General features: G+C 40.5%; 1 protein-coding gene across 1 annotated transcript in view; it reads left to right on the top strand.

Annotated features, from left to right (window-relative positions):
* SYNE1 (spectrin repeat containing nuclear envelope protein 1) overlaps positions 1-15529 on the top strand; it is a 423836-nt gene that overhangs the window by 246762 nt on the left and 161545 nt on the right. The window contains exons 78-88 of the mRNA XM_090279990.1: positions 1034-1371; positions 1580-1724; positions 4497-4715; positions 5442-5701; positions 7261-7426; positions 7767-7922; positions 9180-9332; positions 9786-9968; positions 11232-11369; positions 14829-15014; positions 15212-15334. Of these exons, the coding sequence (XP_090136116.1) occupies positions 1034-1371; positions 1580-1724; positions 4497-4715; positions 5442-5701; positions 7261-7426; positions 7767-7922; positions 9180-9332; positions 9786-9968; positions 11232-11369; positions 14829-15014; positions 15212-15334 (2067 nt within the window). The remainder of the gene's footprint in view (positions 1-1033; positions 1372-1579; positions 1725-4496; positions 4716-5441; positions 5702-7260; positions 7427-7766; positions 7923-9179; positions 9333-9785; positions 9969-11231; positions 11370-14828; positions 15015-15211; positions 15335-15529) is intronic.

Below are 15529 nucleotides of genomic sequence, written 5' to 3'. Positions count from 1 at the left end.
ATGATACTACGTAAAAGCATCTTCAACAGTGACCTAAAAGGATGTTTTATTGTTTGTGGACATGGTATTCATTTCATGTGATTTCCATGTGGACCTCTCTTTAGCTATAGTACAGTAAGCTCCGCTATCTCTCACCTTTAGGAGAGGTAATAAATGATAGCACTGATAGAATCAATACCATGGTGAGTACATCAATAATGAAATAAACTAGCAGTGAATAATGAGTGATGCTTTTTCAAAACAATGTGAAAGCTGCCATTTCTAAGATTAGCGCTGGATGCAGAAGCTCCAAAGTGGAGAGACACAGGTGGATGATGCAGCCCTGACCCTGATGCTGAGCCACCTTTTTATCGGGGTCCCCCATCACTCACCCTGTATCACTCAGGGAGAAGTGCTTCATCTTCTCTTGCTTCCCTGTAGCACCAAAGAAACAAGACTAGAATATTCATCATGACTTTACTTGGGGATAAAAACAAGTGAGAGTATGTTTAGAATGTGGGAGTACAGATGTCTCTTTAAAATAATGATTTCATTTCCTTTGGGTAAGTCCCCAGAAGTAGGATTGCTGGTAGTTGCTTTTTTTACTTATTTATTTTTTTTTTTTTAAGGAACCTCCATATTGTTTTCCGTAGTGACTATACTGGTTTACATTTCCGTGGGTGTTATTACACTTTTAATCAACTGAAGCACTATTACACCTTGCTAAATATTTAGTCTGCCACATATTACTAAGCAGTATTACAAATATATTATAACATATATATGCGAGAGAGAAAAGTTTCAGAACCAGTCAAGCAAGATACCAGTATAAATTTCTTTCATCTCTGTCCTTGTTTACTTACTTCAACTTAATACTAAAATTATGGCAAGATTAGCAGGAGCAAAAATAAAGGATAAAAATATTTCACCAACTTTTCAATTCACGTATACATGTACAACCACGTAGAGGAGGACCGGAAAGGAAATGGAAAAATTACTTGCTGCAAACACATGGCAATTGAAGTTGATTGTGTTTGTATTTACTATGTTTCAGGCTGCTCTGACTCAAATATATAGCCAATGTCAAAGGTACTATCAAGTATTTCAAGCAGCTAACGACTGGCTTGAGGATGCCCATGAAATGTTACAGCTGGCGGGCAATGGCCTCGATGTGGAGAGTGCAGAGGAAACTCTCAAAAGCCACATGGAATTTTTCAGTGCAGAGGATCAGTTCCAGAGCAATCTGGAGGAGCTCAAAGGCCTGGTAGCCCACCTGGACCCGCTCATCAAGCCAACTGGAAAAGAGGACCTCGCACAGAAAATGGCTTCCCTGGAAGAGAAGAGCCAGAGGATAATCCAGGACTCACACGCCCAATTAGATCTCTTGCAGAGGTAGTAGAATTGCTTCCCATATTCTAGTAAAATATAATGTGATTTAGAGTGAATTTTCCCACAGGAAGCAGGAATATACTAATGGTGTACATCTGCATGAAAATGCATTCTTCTCTCTTCAGTACCACTAGACATTTTGACATCAGAGCTCTGCATAGAAATGTGTGGTTTGATGTTGCTTATTGACTTTTGTTGGACTTTTTTCAAGATGTGCAGCTCAGTGGCAGGATTACCAGAAAGCAAGGGAAGAGGTTATCGAATTGATGAATGATGCGGAAAAGAAATTGTCTGAATTTTCTTTACTGAAGACGTCTTCCAGCCATGAAGCAGAAGAAAAATTGTCAGAAAACAAGGTTAGTTTTATTGCTGTTTTCAATGTGTTTTCATTGTCTTTGTTGTGGGTCTCTGTAATGCCATAGTTGCAGAGGCAGGTCAATACATCATTTCCACCTACGTTCCTTGAGTATGAAAAGGATCCGTTACGCCTGCTTCATAACAGTTTTAAGTTAAATGCTGTCACATTTTTAGGATTTCAGTTGGAAACGCAGAGCTGGGTTTAAAAAGACATTCAGAGCAATTGCTTCTGCTAAAGTGTGACACAGTGAATTTCAGTATTTCAGTACATTCAGTACATACATTTAAATACAATTTAAAAATTAGTAGCTGCGTCTCCCTCATATATCACAGCACTCGTCGTCGGCAGCCGTCCATCTCGAGAGACGATGGTGTAGCTTCTTAAGAGTCTATCTGCACCGCCGAGAATGGCTGTGCAGTCCGACTCGGGAGTGACACGGTATCTGTCTCCTCCCGTGTTGAATCGACATCTTGCGATGACGCTGGAGTGTCCTCTCCAGTGAAGCTGAAGCTACAGAGCCTGGGCAGGGTGATATGGAGGGTCTGCTGTTGCCCATGCAGCAGACCCCCCCTCTCTTCGCAGCTGAAGGGTCCAAGGGAAAGACGGAGTCAATACAGCTTGGCTTCAGGTGCGCCGCAGGAGTTGCCGGTGTTGACTACAACGTCAAACCGCCTTAGGGACTCCGGCTCCGGATTTTCTGTCGGGGTTTACTCCCTTAGCCTTTTCCCTGAAGAGGTATGCCGCAAGGCAGCGGAGGTTTTTTGGGGTCAGAGTTTTCCTTCTCTGAACACACAAAGTAAATATGGTAAAATGTTAACTGATGACTAGATGAAGGGTATACGGGCATTAGTTACCTGTATTTTCTTTCAACTTTTTTGTAGGTTTGGGAATTTTGAAAATAAGTTGGGGGAAAATTGTCCCATGATTTTTTCTTGGTACATTTTATCATTAAATAAGGAGTATTTTCCATGTATAAGAAGTATGTTAATATATATGCAAAGTATAATATATGTAAGAGTATGTTAATATTATGTGTAGGGTAATATATATGTAAAGAACTTAAAGAGAACACAACATACCTACCCATGCTGCCTGAGGAGGATCATTTACCAACATCAATGAAGCCCAGTGCGCCACACACTCATGCTTCTCCCGCAGACATAACCACTATCTCCTACTACATTTGTCTGTTTTCCATTTAAATCTTTTATCTGCGTTCAAATTTCTAATTTTAAAGAGACATTATATTTGTTCTGCCAGTAGTAGTAATATTAAGTCACACTGAGTGATATATTTTAAGACAATCTGGTAGCCAAAATCTATGGTATTATTACTAATCATCTTTGCCTTCCTATTAAAAGCCTATACCTTTCTTTTACATGGTGACTAGTAAGTGATATTATAGAAACAATCTCGTACTTTTTAAAGAGTGAAAGGAACATACTAGTTGCTACACTCAGCTCTGTCTCCTGTACATGACAGTGAACTGCATGAACTACCAGTGTACATCCTAGAACAAGAAGTAAGTCATGTATAGGTTTCACCTGTCAGAAAAGAACACTGCATTTGCCTCCTAGACCTTCTTTTACTGGTACTAAGATGCTTCATTCCCAAATGAAAACTGCCAAGATGATTATAAATCCAAGTGTTCTTTGCTACCCTGTGCCAAATGCACATAGAGAAGCATACAATGATTACACATAATTTTCTTCCTAATTTTAGTAAATACACAATCTTAAAACAGGGCTCACTTCATTCAGGTCTCTGCTCAAATATTACCTACTCTCAGAGACTTCTCTGTAAAATAACCATTTATTCTCTTTATTTTTCTTCACAGGACTCACCACCAAGTGACATCAGTTAACATAATTTTTTGGAAGGGTGGTGTAAGTTTCTTCCACTAATGTTAAGCTCCATGAAGGCAAAGATTTGTTGCTATTTCACTGTCTAGTACAGTCTCTGACAAGCAGCAGACACTCAGAAAACACTTGCCAAATAAACAATCTTAACTGAACCATTCAATGGATTCCTCATCTGTGTTTATTGCTTTCTATGTAATAAAGAGAAAAGTACTAGTAATTTTTTTTCAGTCATAAGAAGAAAGAGAAACAAAGGCAAAGAAATAATATTACCACTACATTCTGTTTCAGAATAAAAGGCTATCTAGAACATTATGGGAGCCTCACTTGTCCATCAGCATTACAATGCTGATCACAGCACTACAATGTAGAATATAACATCTTTAAATACTAAATTCAGTTGACTTACATTTTTGCTGTGTTTTTTTGAAATGGAAGAATTTCATCTCAAACTTTTGTTTTTAATAAATAAATATTTACCTTACCTCTTTAAAACAATCCAAACCTAAATCAATTAAGAATTCAATGTAAGCCCTGGCTGCTGTGGCTCAGTGGATTGAGCATCGGCCTGCGAGCCAAGTGTGCTGGTTCGATTCCCAGTCAGGGCACATGACTAGGTTGCACGTCAGGTCCCCAGTTGGGGACACAAGTGAGAGGCAACCACACAGTGATGTTTCTCTCCCTCTCTTTCTCCTTTCCCCTCTCTCTAAAAATAAAATAAATAAACAAACAAATAAATAAATTATTAAAAAAAAGAATTCAATGTAAAAGTAAGTTATAGGGGGGGATTGGAGGGGGCAATGTATGTTGCAACAATTCCTTTTGCAGGTAACTTTGGGCTTTATCCAAATCCACAGAACTTTTGAAAAGAAATCTCTTCCCCCCACACCTCTTCTCCGCCCCCACCTCAGGCTTTAGTGGCAGTGGTTAACTCTTTCCATGAGAAAATTGGGGCCCTGGATGGTAAAGCTTCACACCTGGAAACCACTGGGAATGACTCAAGCAAAGCCACCATAGGCAGGTCCATGACGACGGTCTGGCAGCGCTGGGCGCGGCTCCGCGCCGTGGCCCAGGACCAGGAGAAGGTTCTGGAAGATGCCGTGGATGAGTGGAAGAATTTTAACAATAAGGTAATTTCCTTTATTGATGGGCTCGAATTATTGTTTTCTCCCTGGTGGTCGTGTATTTTGCTCTTTTTTTTGAAATTGGCTTTAGGAAAATAAAACGCTTTTCTCAAATCTCTATTTTAATGACATGAAAACCAAATTATGAAGCAACATAGAATATGCAATGTGCAGTTTAGTTCCAAGTCAGGATCTAATTATATTAATAAGAAAACCAAGAAATTAGATTTTGAAAGAAGAACACTTTCCTCCATTTACTAGATTCTTAATGAAACTTTATTTCTTGGCCCTGAAAAATTACCAAATACTTTTTCTTAGCCATGGAAATGAGCAGGAATTTATCTCATTTCCCAAGTGTTATATTAATTTCTTTCGTCTTTTAAGCGGTATTCAGTGCTTTACGCCACATCTTTCTTTATAAATCAAAGAAACACATTTGTGGTAACTTAACATTTGTCTTTTAGTTTTAAAAAGTTCTTTTCTATGTTATGCTGTCTCTGCTTGTCCTGATATTATTATGAGCTTAAAGCTTTAAGCCCAGAATTGTAAAGATGGCCTTTCTTTTGATGTTAAGGAGCTTGTTCAGCTGTTACTTTCCTGAAATTTCAGGTTTACACCATCATCTTTAACAAACGTTGATGCATTAGTGTCAGATGTGGTATTTCTTGAAATTGCCCCCCTTTTCTTTTTCAGTTTATTTTTGAGCTTTATATTATATACATTTTTCATCAGGTTAAAAAAGCCACTGAAATGATTAATCAGCTGCAAGATAAATTACCAGGAAGTGCAGCAGAGAAGGCCTCCAAAGCGGAGCTCTTAACTCTTCTGGAACACCACGACACATTCAGCTTGGAGCTGGAGCAGCAGCAGTCAGCCTTGGGCATGCTAAGGCAGCAAGCGTTGAGCCTGCTTCCAGATGGGGCCGCCCCGTCCCCTGCGGAAGAGCCCCCCACCACGCAGGAAATCACAACCATGCAAGATCAGTGCCTGAAGTAATTATCTACCCCTCATGCTCTGTTGCTGACCTTGGCCAGGACCCAAAGGGATAAGTGTGCTTTACAGTCTGCGGGTGCTCCATCGTGCCACCTTGCAACGGAGGGATCTGTTTCTGTCATCCCTGCTTTCTGCTTTTCATTTTTCTTTGCTCTTTCATTATTTATTGGACAGACACATATCCAGTAGTATTTAGAAATACAGGGATGAAGAGAGTCAGTGTGTACCTTCATGCTGTTGACTGTCATGCAGCAGAGATGGGCAACTACCAAAGCTGTCTGGGTAAAGCCTGAAAGGGTGGGACAGGAACCCAAAGCAGAGGCAGCTACCCTAGGAGGGCAGCCAAAGAGGGCTTCCCCTGCAGAAGGGTGTTTCAGCTGAAGACAGAGCAGGCCGGCCGAGGCAGTGAGGGGAGGAGAGTTTTGCAAACAGGAAAAGCATGGAAGAAACCTTGGAAGTAAACATGTCACTTTCAGGGACCTGTTAGGCGACACAGCAATTCATGAGAGACACAGATTGAAAGCTCAACAATTGAGAGCTACTTAGAACCTAGTTTTGAACAAGCTCGATGATTCATTAGTTCAATCGGGTAACAGAGAGACTGGAGCAAGGATGATACCAAAGTCCAGGTAAATAAGCCATTTAGAACTTAGAAGATAGAGGAAGTTAAACGCAATGATATCCAACCCGCCTGGTTCACGCATTGGGCCAGAGAAGAAGAAATGTCAGCAGATAATTTAACCGCTATATTAACTAATACTATTCATGTGTAGCCTATATCTGCCTCTCTAGTTATAGATGAGTTCCGGATAACTGAACTCCATCTATTTAAACTTTGTAACCGAATGTATGTCCACTCAAGGAAAGACTTATAGTTTGGGTGTTGAACATTATTAACGGTAAAACTTCCAAAGCGTGACTTCCTTCCGAGACTGGTTTCTAACAGCCACAAATATTCCGGTAACACTTTGCACGTTACTTCTAAAGGCTGATGGCCCTGCGCCACATGAGGAGATTCTCAGAGAGGAAATAAACAAGCGATGCCCAGTTTACTCTACATAGGAAAATTAATTACAATGTACTGGCATGAGAATGTGTCAACTCTCCGTTTTCCGGGGATAAATCGTTCATTTGTGTGATGTATATTCTTCTGCTATACTTGAACTAAACCAGCAGTTCTCAACCTGTGGGTCACCACCCCTTTGGGGGTCAAATGACCCTTTCACAGGGGTCGCCTAAGACCATCAGAAAACATATATATAATTACGTATTGTTTTCATGATTAATCACTGTGCTTTAGTAATGGTTGGGAGTCATCACAACATGAGAAACTGTATTTAAGGGTCGCGGCATTAGGAAGGTTGAGAACCACTGAACTAAACTTAAGTCTTACTTACAATTATCTGACAGTGTGGAAGAAGTGTATTTCCTTGCAAAAAAGATAGGCGATTTCACTTTTTAAAAAATGTCTAATTTTTTTGATAATATGATGCTCTGTATTAGGGGGTTCCTTTCATTTCCAGTTCACGTCTCCTTTCTTCCTCTAATGTTTCTGAAGCATGCAGGAGACAGTCAGGAATCATGGGAAGGTGGTGAAGCAGGAGCTGAAGGACCGAGAAATGGTGGAGACTCAAATCAATTCTGTGAAATCTTGGGTTCAGGAAACAAAGGAATATTTGGGGAATCCAACAATAGAAATAGATGCTCAACTTGAAGAACTTCAGGTACAAAACTCTCCTCATTCCCTATGCCCACCCTTTAAAAAAAAATCACCCTGATTTTAATCAGGTACATTTACTTACAATCAATGAAATATTGAATGAATTTAAAATTTTCAGAAATGTGTTACATAAAAGGCTTTTAGTATTATTTCATGGAATTGTTTGTTCTATATAAAATGGACATGTTTCTTATTCAGAGGCTAAAGAGAAGTTTGGTTTTCCTCAAGTTGTTGCTCTAATTTCACACTTAATCATGTATTGATGGACAGTCTATAGTCTTGCTCTGTACCCATGAAAATTTCATTAGGCTCCCAGAAATTTCTTGTTTTGATCTTTTCTTCAGATTCTCCTAAAGGAAGCCACCACTCATCGACAGAACATTGAGAAAGTGGCTGAGGAGCAGAAGAATAAGTATCTGGGTCTCTCTGCTATATTACCTTCTGAACTCTCTCTTCAGTTAGCTGAAGTGGCATTGGACCTCGGAACTATCCATGACCAGGTAAACCCGTGACCAAGAAAGAGTGACTTTACATTCTTTTATAGGCTTAATACTCTTGTACGAGAGTTCTCGATTTCCACAGTCATATCTTCATGGAAACAGGGATGTAAAAAAAATCATAAAACAATAATACTAAATTAGAGGTCTTATTCATAAGCAAAAAAAGAAAACACATCAGATGATCACAGATATGAACAATAATGTCATATAAATAAACATAACTTGCCCTGGGTGGTGTGGCTCAGTAGATTGAGCGCTGGCCTGTGAACCATACAGGTGCTGGTTTGATTCCCTATCAGAGCACATGCCTGGGTTGTGGGCCAGGTCCCCAGCTGAGAGTGTGTGAGAGGCGACCAGTTGATGTCTCTCTCCCTCTCTTTCTTCCTCTTTTTGCCTTTCTCTGAAAATAAATAAAACTTTTAAAAAATTAACTTATCTGCTTTTCCTTATCTCCCCCTCACCCCCCCCTAAAAAAAGACTTAAAGAAACAACAAAAAATAAGATATATATAATGTGTTCAACAAATATTTATTTAGTGCTCCGAGGCTACCAGGCGCTCTGCCAGATATATTCTAGCCTTTCATTTATATAAAAAGAGATTTTTTTTTTTTAACCATCTTTGCTTGGTCATCTTGTTATAAACAAAATTATGAAAGTTTGTTATCAAATCAAGGCAAAGCCATTAGAGACATGTAAATGTTAACTGCTCCTTTTCACCTTCCTACCATTGGATGTGCTGAATGCTTTTTTGTCATACTGTAAGGGTGTAATTGCAAAGCTAGAAAAGGAGTTACCAGATCATTAACAGCTACTTATGAAAAGGTGCTTGGAAACAAACCTGTGTGTTCCAATTATCTGGTGGGGTTTTGCATATTATGAAGAAAAAGGCTTAGGAGAGTCCTTGGGCTCAAGGTCACAATGTTAATAAATGGAGATTCAAACTCAGCTATCGGCACCGCCATCTGTGGATGGTCTGTAAACATTTGACGAGCGCATCCCTGTACGTGCATTGCTTGTTCCTTTGCTGAAACAGCAGAGAGACGTGCAGTGAATGCATAAAGACGTGGGAGTAAGGCTGCATGGAAAACCATGAGTGTTTGCACAATAATTGCATGTGGCCGGTTTGACAAAGCTCATCAATGCCAAAGCAGCACTGACCACCTGAAATCTCTCCTCAGCACCTCTATGTTGGGGTTCTTCGTATCTGTTACCCAATTTTAACCACAATTGGTGTTGGTGTTCTCACTGATTCTGTAGATCCAGGACAAAGTGAAGCAAGTTGGACAGAGCAAGGCCATGAGCCAGGAATTCAGCCGGCAAATTCAGAAGATAACCAAAGATCTCACAACTATTCTAACGACGCTGAGAGCAAAGACAGATAATTTAGTTCAAGCTACAGCTGAGCAAAAGGTAAGGAAAGAGAAGTGGGGACACATGGGGGCTACTGAATAAATCCAATCCCCAATATACGTCCGTGCATGTGTGGGTAAGCAGGGATAATGTCAGGGAACTAAGTGATGAGTTAGGAATACAAGAATGTGCATTTCAAAATAAAGGATGTTCTCAGGAGCTAAATCTGTTCTCACTCTGCTGGTGAGTTGAGTGACTAATCCTTTTGGGTGGGGCAGAAGGAAAATGTTAGGTCTCTCAGCCTCATAGGAAGTAAACAGCAGCTTTGCAAAACCTCCTGCGCTGCCTTTCCAACTGAAGAAATAGAAATGACCTGATCATGGTAGGTAGGATTATTCTTTATCGCATTTGGCTTCTATGAAAACATGTAAAATACCATCCTTCTGATCTTGCAAAATCTGGAGAAATTCATTTCCTGTAGTCTTATGTTCTTTCATTTTGACAACCATCTAGGTGCTGGGAGAGAAATTAGATGCCTGTAATTTAAAGTTAATGGAGCTGGATGAAGCCGTGCAGAAGTTCTCGGAGCAGAATGGCCAGCTGGGTAAGCCCCTGGCCAAGAAGATAGGAAAAATGACTGAACTTCACCAGCAGACCGTAAGGCAGGCGGAGAATCGGCTCTCCAAGCTCAGTCAGGTATGTGTTCTGGCCAGTGTTCAAAATTCCCCAGGGCAGAAATTCTATGTTCCGTTTTCCTCTTTCAAAAATAAATAAAAAGGTGATACTGACAATGATGAGAGTAATTTAAGAGTAGCTTATTTCATACCACACTTGTATTTTTAAGAATTAGACATAAACCTGCCTTTATTTTATATCAAACCGTATTATAAATTCATTGACAAAGGCGGTCATGTAAATGTAATTTTGATGTGAAGATTTTGTAAACCAGGGAAGTATTTTGTAAAATGACTACTCATTCATTCACATGTTTTACAAAGCAGTTTGTGTGAATTCAAGTGTCTTAAAGTAACATAAGTGTGTTGATTTATAGATATTATATAATAGCTATTATTTACTTAATACGTTCAGGTTACACATCCATCATGATTGTTCAGTATAGACTGGACTTTTGCTAATTGAGTCTAACCAGAGATAAGTTAACCAGGATTTGGCAACCAACGAATTACAATATTGAAACCCAGCATGTCATAATCCCCACCTGTCACCTCCTTACTCAGTGAGGGTGGAGTCTGGGAAGAGGGAGGCATACAGGTGAGCTAGGTAGATGAATAAAAGATGAGAATAGAGATTTTTTTTTTTTAAGAAAGATTATTCAAGCATATTAAGAACTTGGACTTTATCCTAAAGTCACTGGGAAGCTCCTGAAATATTTTCAACAAGGACATACTTTTTGTAGATTAAAAAGGGGGGTTCTTTTAAAAGTTACCTCAAGGGTGCTGATCACGAATTCCTAACTGTGCAGGTCATGGTAGGTAGTCACAGCCCAGACCTATAACTTCTTTAGTGAAAGGTTGTAAACCAGCCCTGTTTGTTGTTCTTGTGCATCTAGGGTAACACGCCTTTGAAATAAGCATAACCGCCCTCAAGAGAGCATATAATCTTGTTAATCTTGTTAACTATGCTGTAATCCAATCCCCACCTTGCTTTCTCCAGTCATCCTTAGGTCCCCTCCTTAATTTTTAAAAGAAGATGCAAAACTGTTATTCTCTGCAACAGTTGAGATCTTCCTCCTTGGCATATGTCATCAGTTGGGCTCAAATAAACTAGTAAAAATTCTCTGCAGATTTGAACATTTCTTACATTGACACTTTAAATATCTCAGATAATATATAATGATCAACCCCCAGGACCGTTGTATCCAAAGAGAAACAGAAGATTGATTTCTAGCTCAAAAAGCAGAGGTTACATTTGTTATCTAAATGTTCATTGATTTTTTAGGCAACATCACATTTAGAAGAATACAATGAAATGCTTGAATTAATTTTGAAGTGGATTGACAAAGCTAAAGTCTTGGTCCATGGAAAGATTGTGTGGAATTCTGCAAGGCAACTTCGGGAACAATATATTGCCCATCAGGTAACTTTGGGAAAAAGGGTTTTCAAAGAGTAAGAGAGCCACTTAATTTAACTGGCTAGACAGACAGAGAACTTAGAGGGCCATGATGTTAAATTATTGTAGGTGCCCAATAAAAAAAAAGGAAGCTCAGGTAGCCCTATGGCTTGTCCAGTGGTTTGCAAGAAAGTAGCTATGCATGAAATTTTGTAAAACTATACGAAGAAATGCATATCCTCTATCTCCCCTTGACTTTCCTTTCCCAAGACCAAAAATAGTCCCTTTTTTGCAGCTTCTTTGAAACAGTTATATACAGGGATATGGTGGAAAATTCTTCCCACTGAAGAGATAAAGTGATGTATAAAAATATTATGTGAGCTAGCGTCAGACTGATGGGAAACCAAGCTCTGCCATGTAGGGGAGTGCGATTCAAAGGAAACTCCTTTCCCTCGCTGAAATCGGTCTTCTCATCAATAAGATGGAGATGTAACTGATTTATATTGCAGAATTACCACAAGGACCAGATGGTGTAACTCCTGTGCAGACAGACAGTAAGCACATTATCTGGCACATGGGTGTTGAACTCTCACGCCTCCTCCTTCTCAGCCCTCTGCCTGGCCTCAGTCGCCTGCCCTTCCACAGGAAGGAGGGAGCAGCTGGGAACCAGCCATGAGTCCACATCTCAAGGTGGCCACATGACTTCATTTCCTCTGATGTTTTCTCTGGGTCATGTCATCCAGGGAATTATTTCATCCTTTTATAACTTAGGCTTGAATTAGGTATAGGTATCTAATAGCCCAGTTATCTTGCAATAAAATACAGAATGCTTTTTAAGTTACATGGATATTCTCAAGTACTTTAGATTTTCTCTGTCTTTTATTCTGGTCTTTTAAATCCATCCCCTTTTTCATTCCAGTTGACAAAGTCCTAGATCAAAGCCTCATTTTCTCCTTGTCATTCTTTAACAGGCCTCTAATTGGTTTCCCTGTACCACAATCTTTCCTCTCTAATCAATCTCACACACCCTTCTCAAGAAATCTTCTTTCTACAACTCCAACCTTCTACTTAAGGATATGCTTACATATCAACAGACAAGACTTAAGTTAGAACTAGTTGTAAACAATGAAGAAAATATTCAGCATCATTAGAAATCTAGAAATGCAAACTTAAGAGAGAATATTTTAACTATCAAGTGAACACTACTCTTTAAAGTTCATATTAAAGGAAGTTAAATGCTCTCAAACACTCCTAGGAACATGGTGAAATCTCTCTGAGAACCATTTGGCAAAATGGATCATGATCATCAAAATGTTCCCACTCTGTGATCCAAATGCAGAAAATATTTTATGTAGTATTAATGACTAGAATGGAATTTTAAAGGAAATTTAACTGTCAACTCATTTTTCTGAGTGCATTTTTGGATATAATGGAATAGAATGCAATCTTCAAAGCAGCCTTGAGGGCTTTTCTTTTAAAATAATTCCTGTACTCGTTTATCTGTTCCACAAACATTTGTTAAGTATTTTCCAAAGCTAGGAATTTTGGTAGGCATTTGGAATACAAATAATATTTTTGTCCCTGCCCCCAGGCAGTTGGTAATTAATGGGAGGATGGAGATAGAGAGAGAGACCCAGACAATTAGACACAGTGCGACCAATGCAGGCATGCAGGGACCAAGGCGCTGAAGGAACCCAAGGAGGGTGCTCCACCCAGACGGCCCAGCGCGTTTGAGAAGAAGGCTAAGGAAGCCTTCTCAGGACAAGGAGATTCTGGGCTGAGTCCTGGAAGACTGCCATGCCACTCTGTAGTGGGAGGAGTGAGAGGTGCTCTGTTGGAGGCACTGGAAGGTGCCGTCCAGGGAGGAGGGCTGGAGGAGAGAAGTATCAGAGGTCAGAATAGAGAGCCAAGAAGAGACAGATCGTGAAAGCCTGTTAAGCACTTGGACTTTATCCTAAACTCACTCTGAAGCCTGTGACAGATATTCTGTAGGCAAACGACAAGCACAGACTTGTATTTTAAGAAGGATGGCTGTGGAAAACAGATTAATGAAGGGAAGACACCATAAAAGGGAGGGGTAGTAGTCCAGAAGCAAATGACAAGGCCTTTCGTTGGAGGCCGAGAGAAGACAAAAGCAAGGGCTATCACGGAGCCGGAATTCCGGACTTGGAGACTGTGGCTGGGGGTGGCAGAAAGGGAGGGGCCAGCAATGATTCCCAGGAATTTTGTTGGGGGGCAGTTGGGCGGGTGGAGGGCAGGTGGGCAGATCAGGTGTTGGTGGTTACCTCACACCGACGCTCAGGAGAGCGCTCACCTGCACACACTGTTTCAGGGAGTCCTTACAGCTGCCTGGGCTTCTCCAAACACGGTGCACAGAGGGAAAATGCGTGTTTCCAATGTCAGGGGAAAAAGAAAGATGGACAATTGTAGGTACATTATGATTTCAGTTACCTAAAAATATACCCACACATAACAGCAGGTATAGCTTACTTAGTTTTCGCCCCAGGATGCGATTATGGAATATTTTATTTACATAGAATGTTTATTGTGAGGAAAAAAAAGGTGTTCTATTTTTTAAAAATTAAAAAATATATTTTTAAAGAATAATGTCCTACCTCCTGTTTGTCCTCGTTCTACATCACTCACCTGCCCGTTATGTGTGCACTCACCCCTGTGCCTTTGCTTGTGCTGCTCCGTCAGCATAAAATACCTTTCTTCTTCTCCCCCGTCCGTCAAAACGCAAGCTTCCTTCTGGCTCAGCTCAGCTGTGACTCTTCCGGGAAGCCTTCTCCAGTCTTGCTGAAACTTCATCTCATCTCTGTCTTCCCCAACCCTTTCTTCTTTTCACGCTCCTCAGGCAGTGCACAGTACACGGTTATCAACCCATTTCTGTTCGCATCAGTCCCAGCAGCTGGTGCTATGCTCAGTGACGAGGGGGTGTTTTATTCCTTTTGGTATCCTAAGTTGTGTCTACACCCTTCTCTCACTTCCAGCAAGTGATAAAAGCTGTTTTGTTTGTTTGCAATGCTCTTGTCTTATTTTCATTTCTTAGAGTGAGCTACACTTAGATCTTAGGTATTAAATATGAGAGCTGAACTGCATCTCTCTAGTTTAAATATGTATGAGCAAAGGTTGGAGGCCCAGCGACTGGGGAAGCTACCGGATGTGCGGAGCATTGCCCCAGCTGGAATAGCATATCCGGACGCTCAGCAGGGATCAGCCTGGGTGGTGGGCAGAGCCTGAGCCTTATGGTCCACCACTTTATAACTTTGATGTCTTTTTCTGTGAAATGGGGGTAACAGGAGATGGGGAGTGGGCACAGGGGTGTGAAGGTTCAACCACGAGAGGGCACACAGAACCTACCTACGCAGTGCACGTGGGATGTGACTCCCTTCCTAGTCTGATGGTCTCTACATCACACCATGTTAAGTACCTGTACTTCTCTGCCTACCTGTCAATGTCATGAATATTAATAATTCACTGTAGACCATGCTAGAAGAATCTGAAGAAATTCACAGCGATCTGGAAGCAATGACTGAGAAGTTACAGTGCCTTTCTAGTGTGTACTATATAGAAAACATGTGTCACCAAGTGGCAGAACTGGGACGGAAGACTGAGGAATTGCGGCAGGTGATCAAGATGCGTTTGCAGAATCTCCAAGATGCTGCCAAGGTAAAAATAAAAAATAATAGTAATAATAGTAGTAAGTTTAAGTTCAAAAGCCCGTCATTAGAAGAACAACGGTGGCTTTATAGTGGAGATCTAGTGCTCATCTCCGATGTGCCTTCTAGACTGTCTTGTTATCCTTCACCTGTGAGTGTGGACTTCAGGTGCTTAAATATTGACATTCATATTGTTTTCCTCTGCAGGATATGAAAAAATTTGAAACAGAGCTAAAAAACTTACAAGTGGCTTTGGAGCAAGCCCAGACAACCCTGACTTCTCCAGAAGTTGGGCGTCTTAGTCTCAAGGAGCAACTCTCTCACCGGCAGGTAAGCAAAAATGACTCAGGGGACCTGCTGCTAGATCTTTAAAAGAGGCAAGTTAGGAAAAATGATGTCTACACTCAGTTATAGTTTCAACGGCGTAGACATGCTTTTTTGTAACGTTTCTTGGAAGATGTGTATGGTCTGGGACCTCGCTCTAGTTTAAGTGTCTCTTGCTCGTGAAAGGAGCGCTTCCGTATA

This window comes from Furipterus horrens, unplaced genomic scaffold, assembly GCF_987537825.1.
Source record: "Furipterus horrens unplaced genomic scaffold, mFurHor1.1.pri manual_scaffold_6, whole genome shotgun sequence".
NCBI classification, from domain to species: Eukaryota; Metazoa; Chordata; class Mammalia; order Chiroptera; family Furipteridae; genus Furipterus; species Furipterus horrens.
The sequence above is the reverse complement of the archived record's forward strand: the minus strand, read 5'-3'. Positions and strand labels throughout refer to the sequence as shown.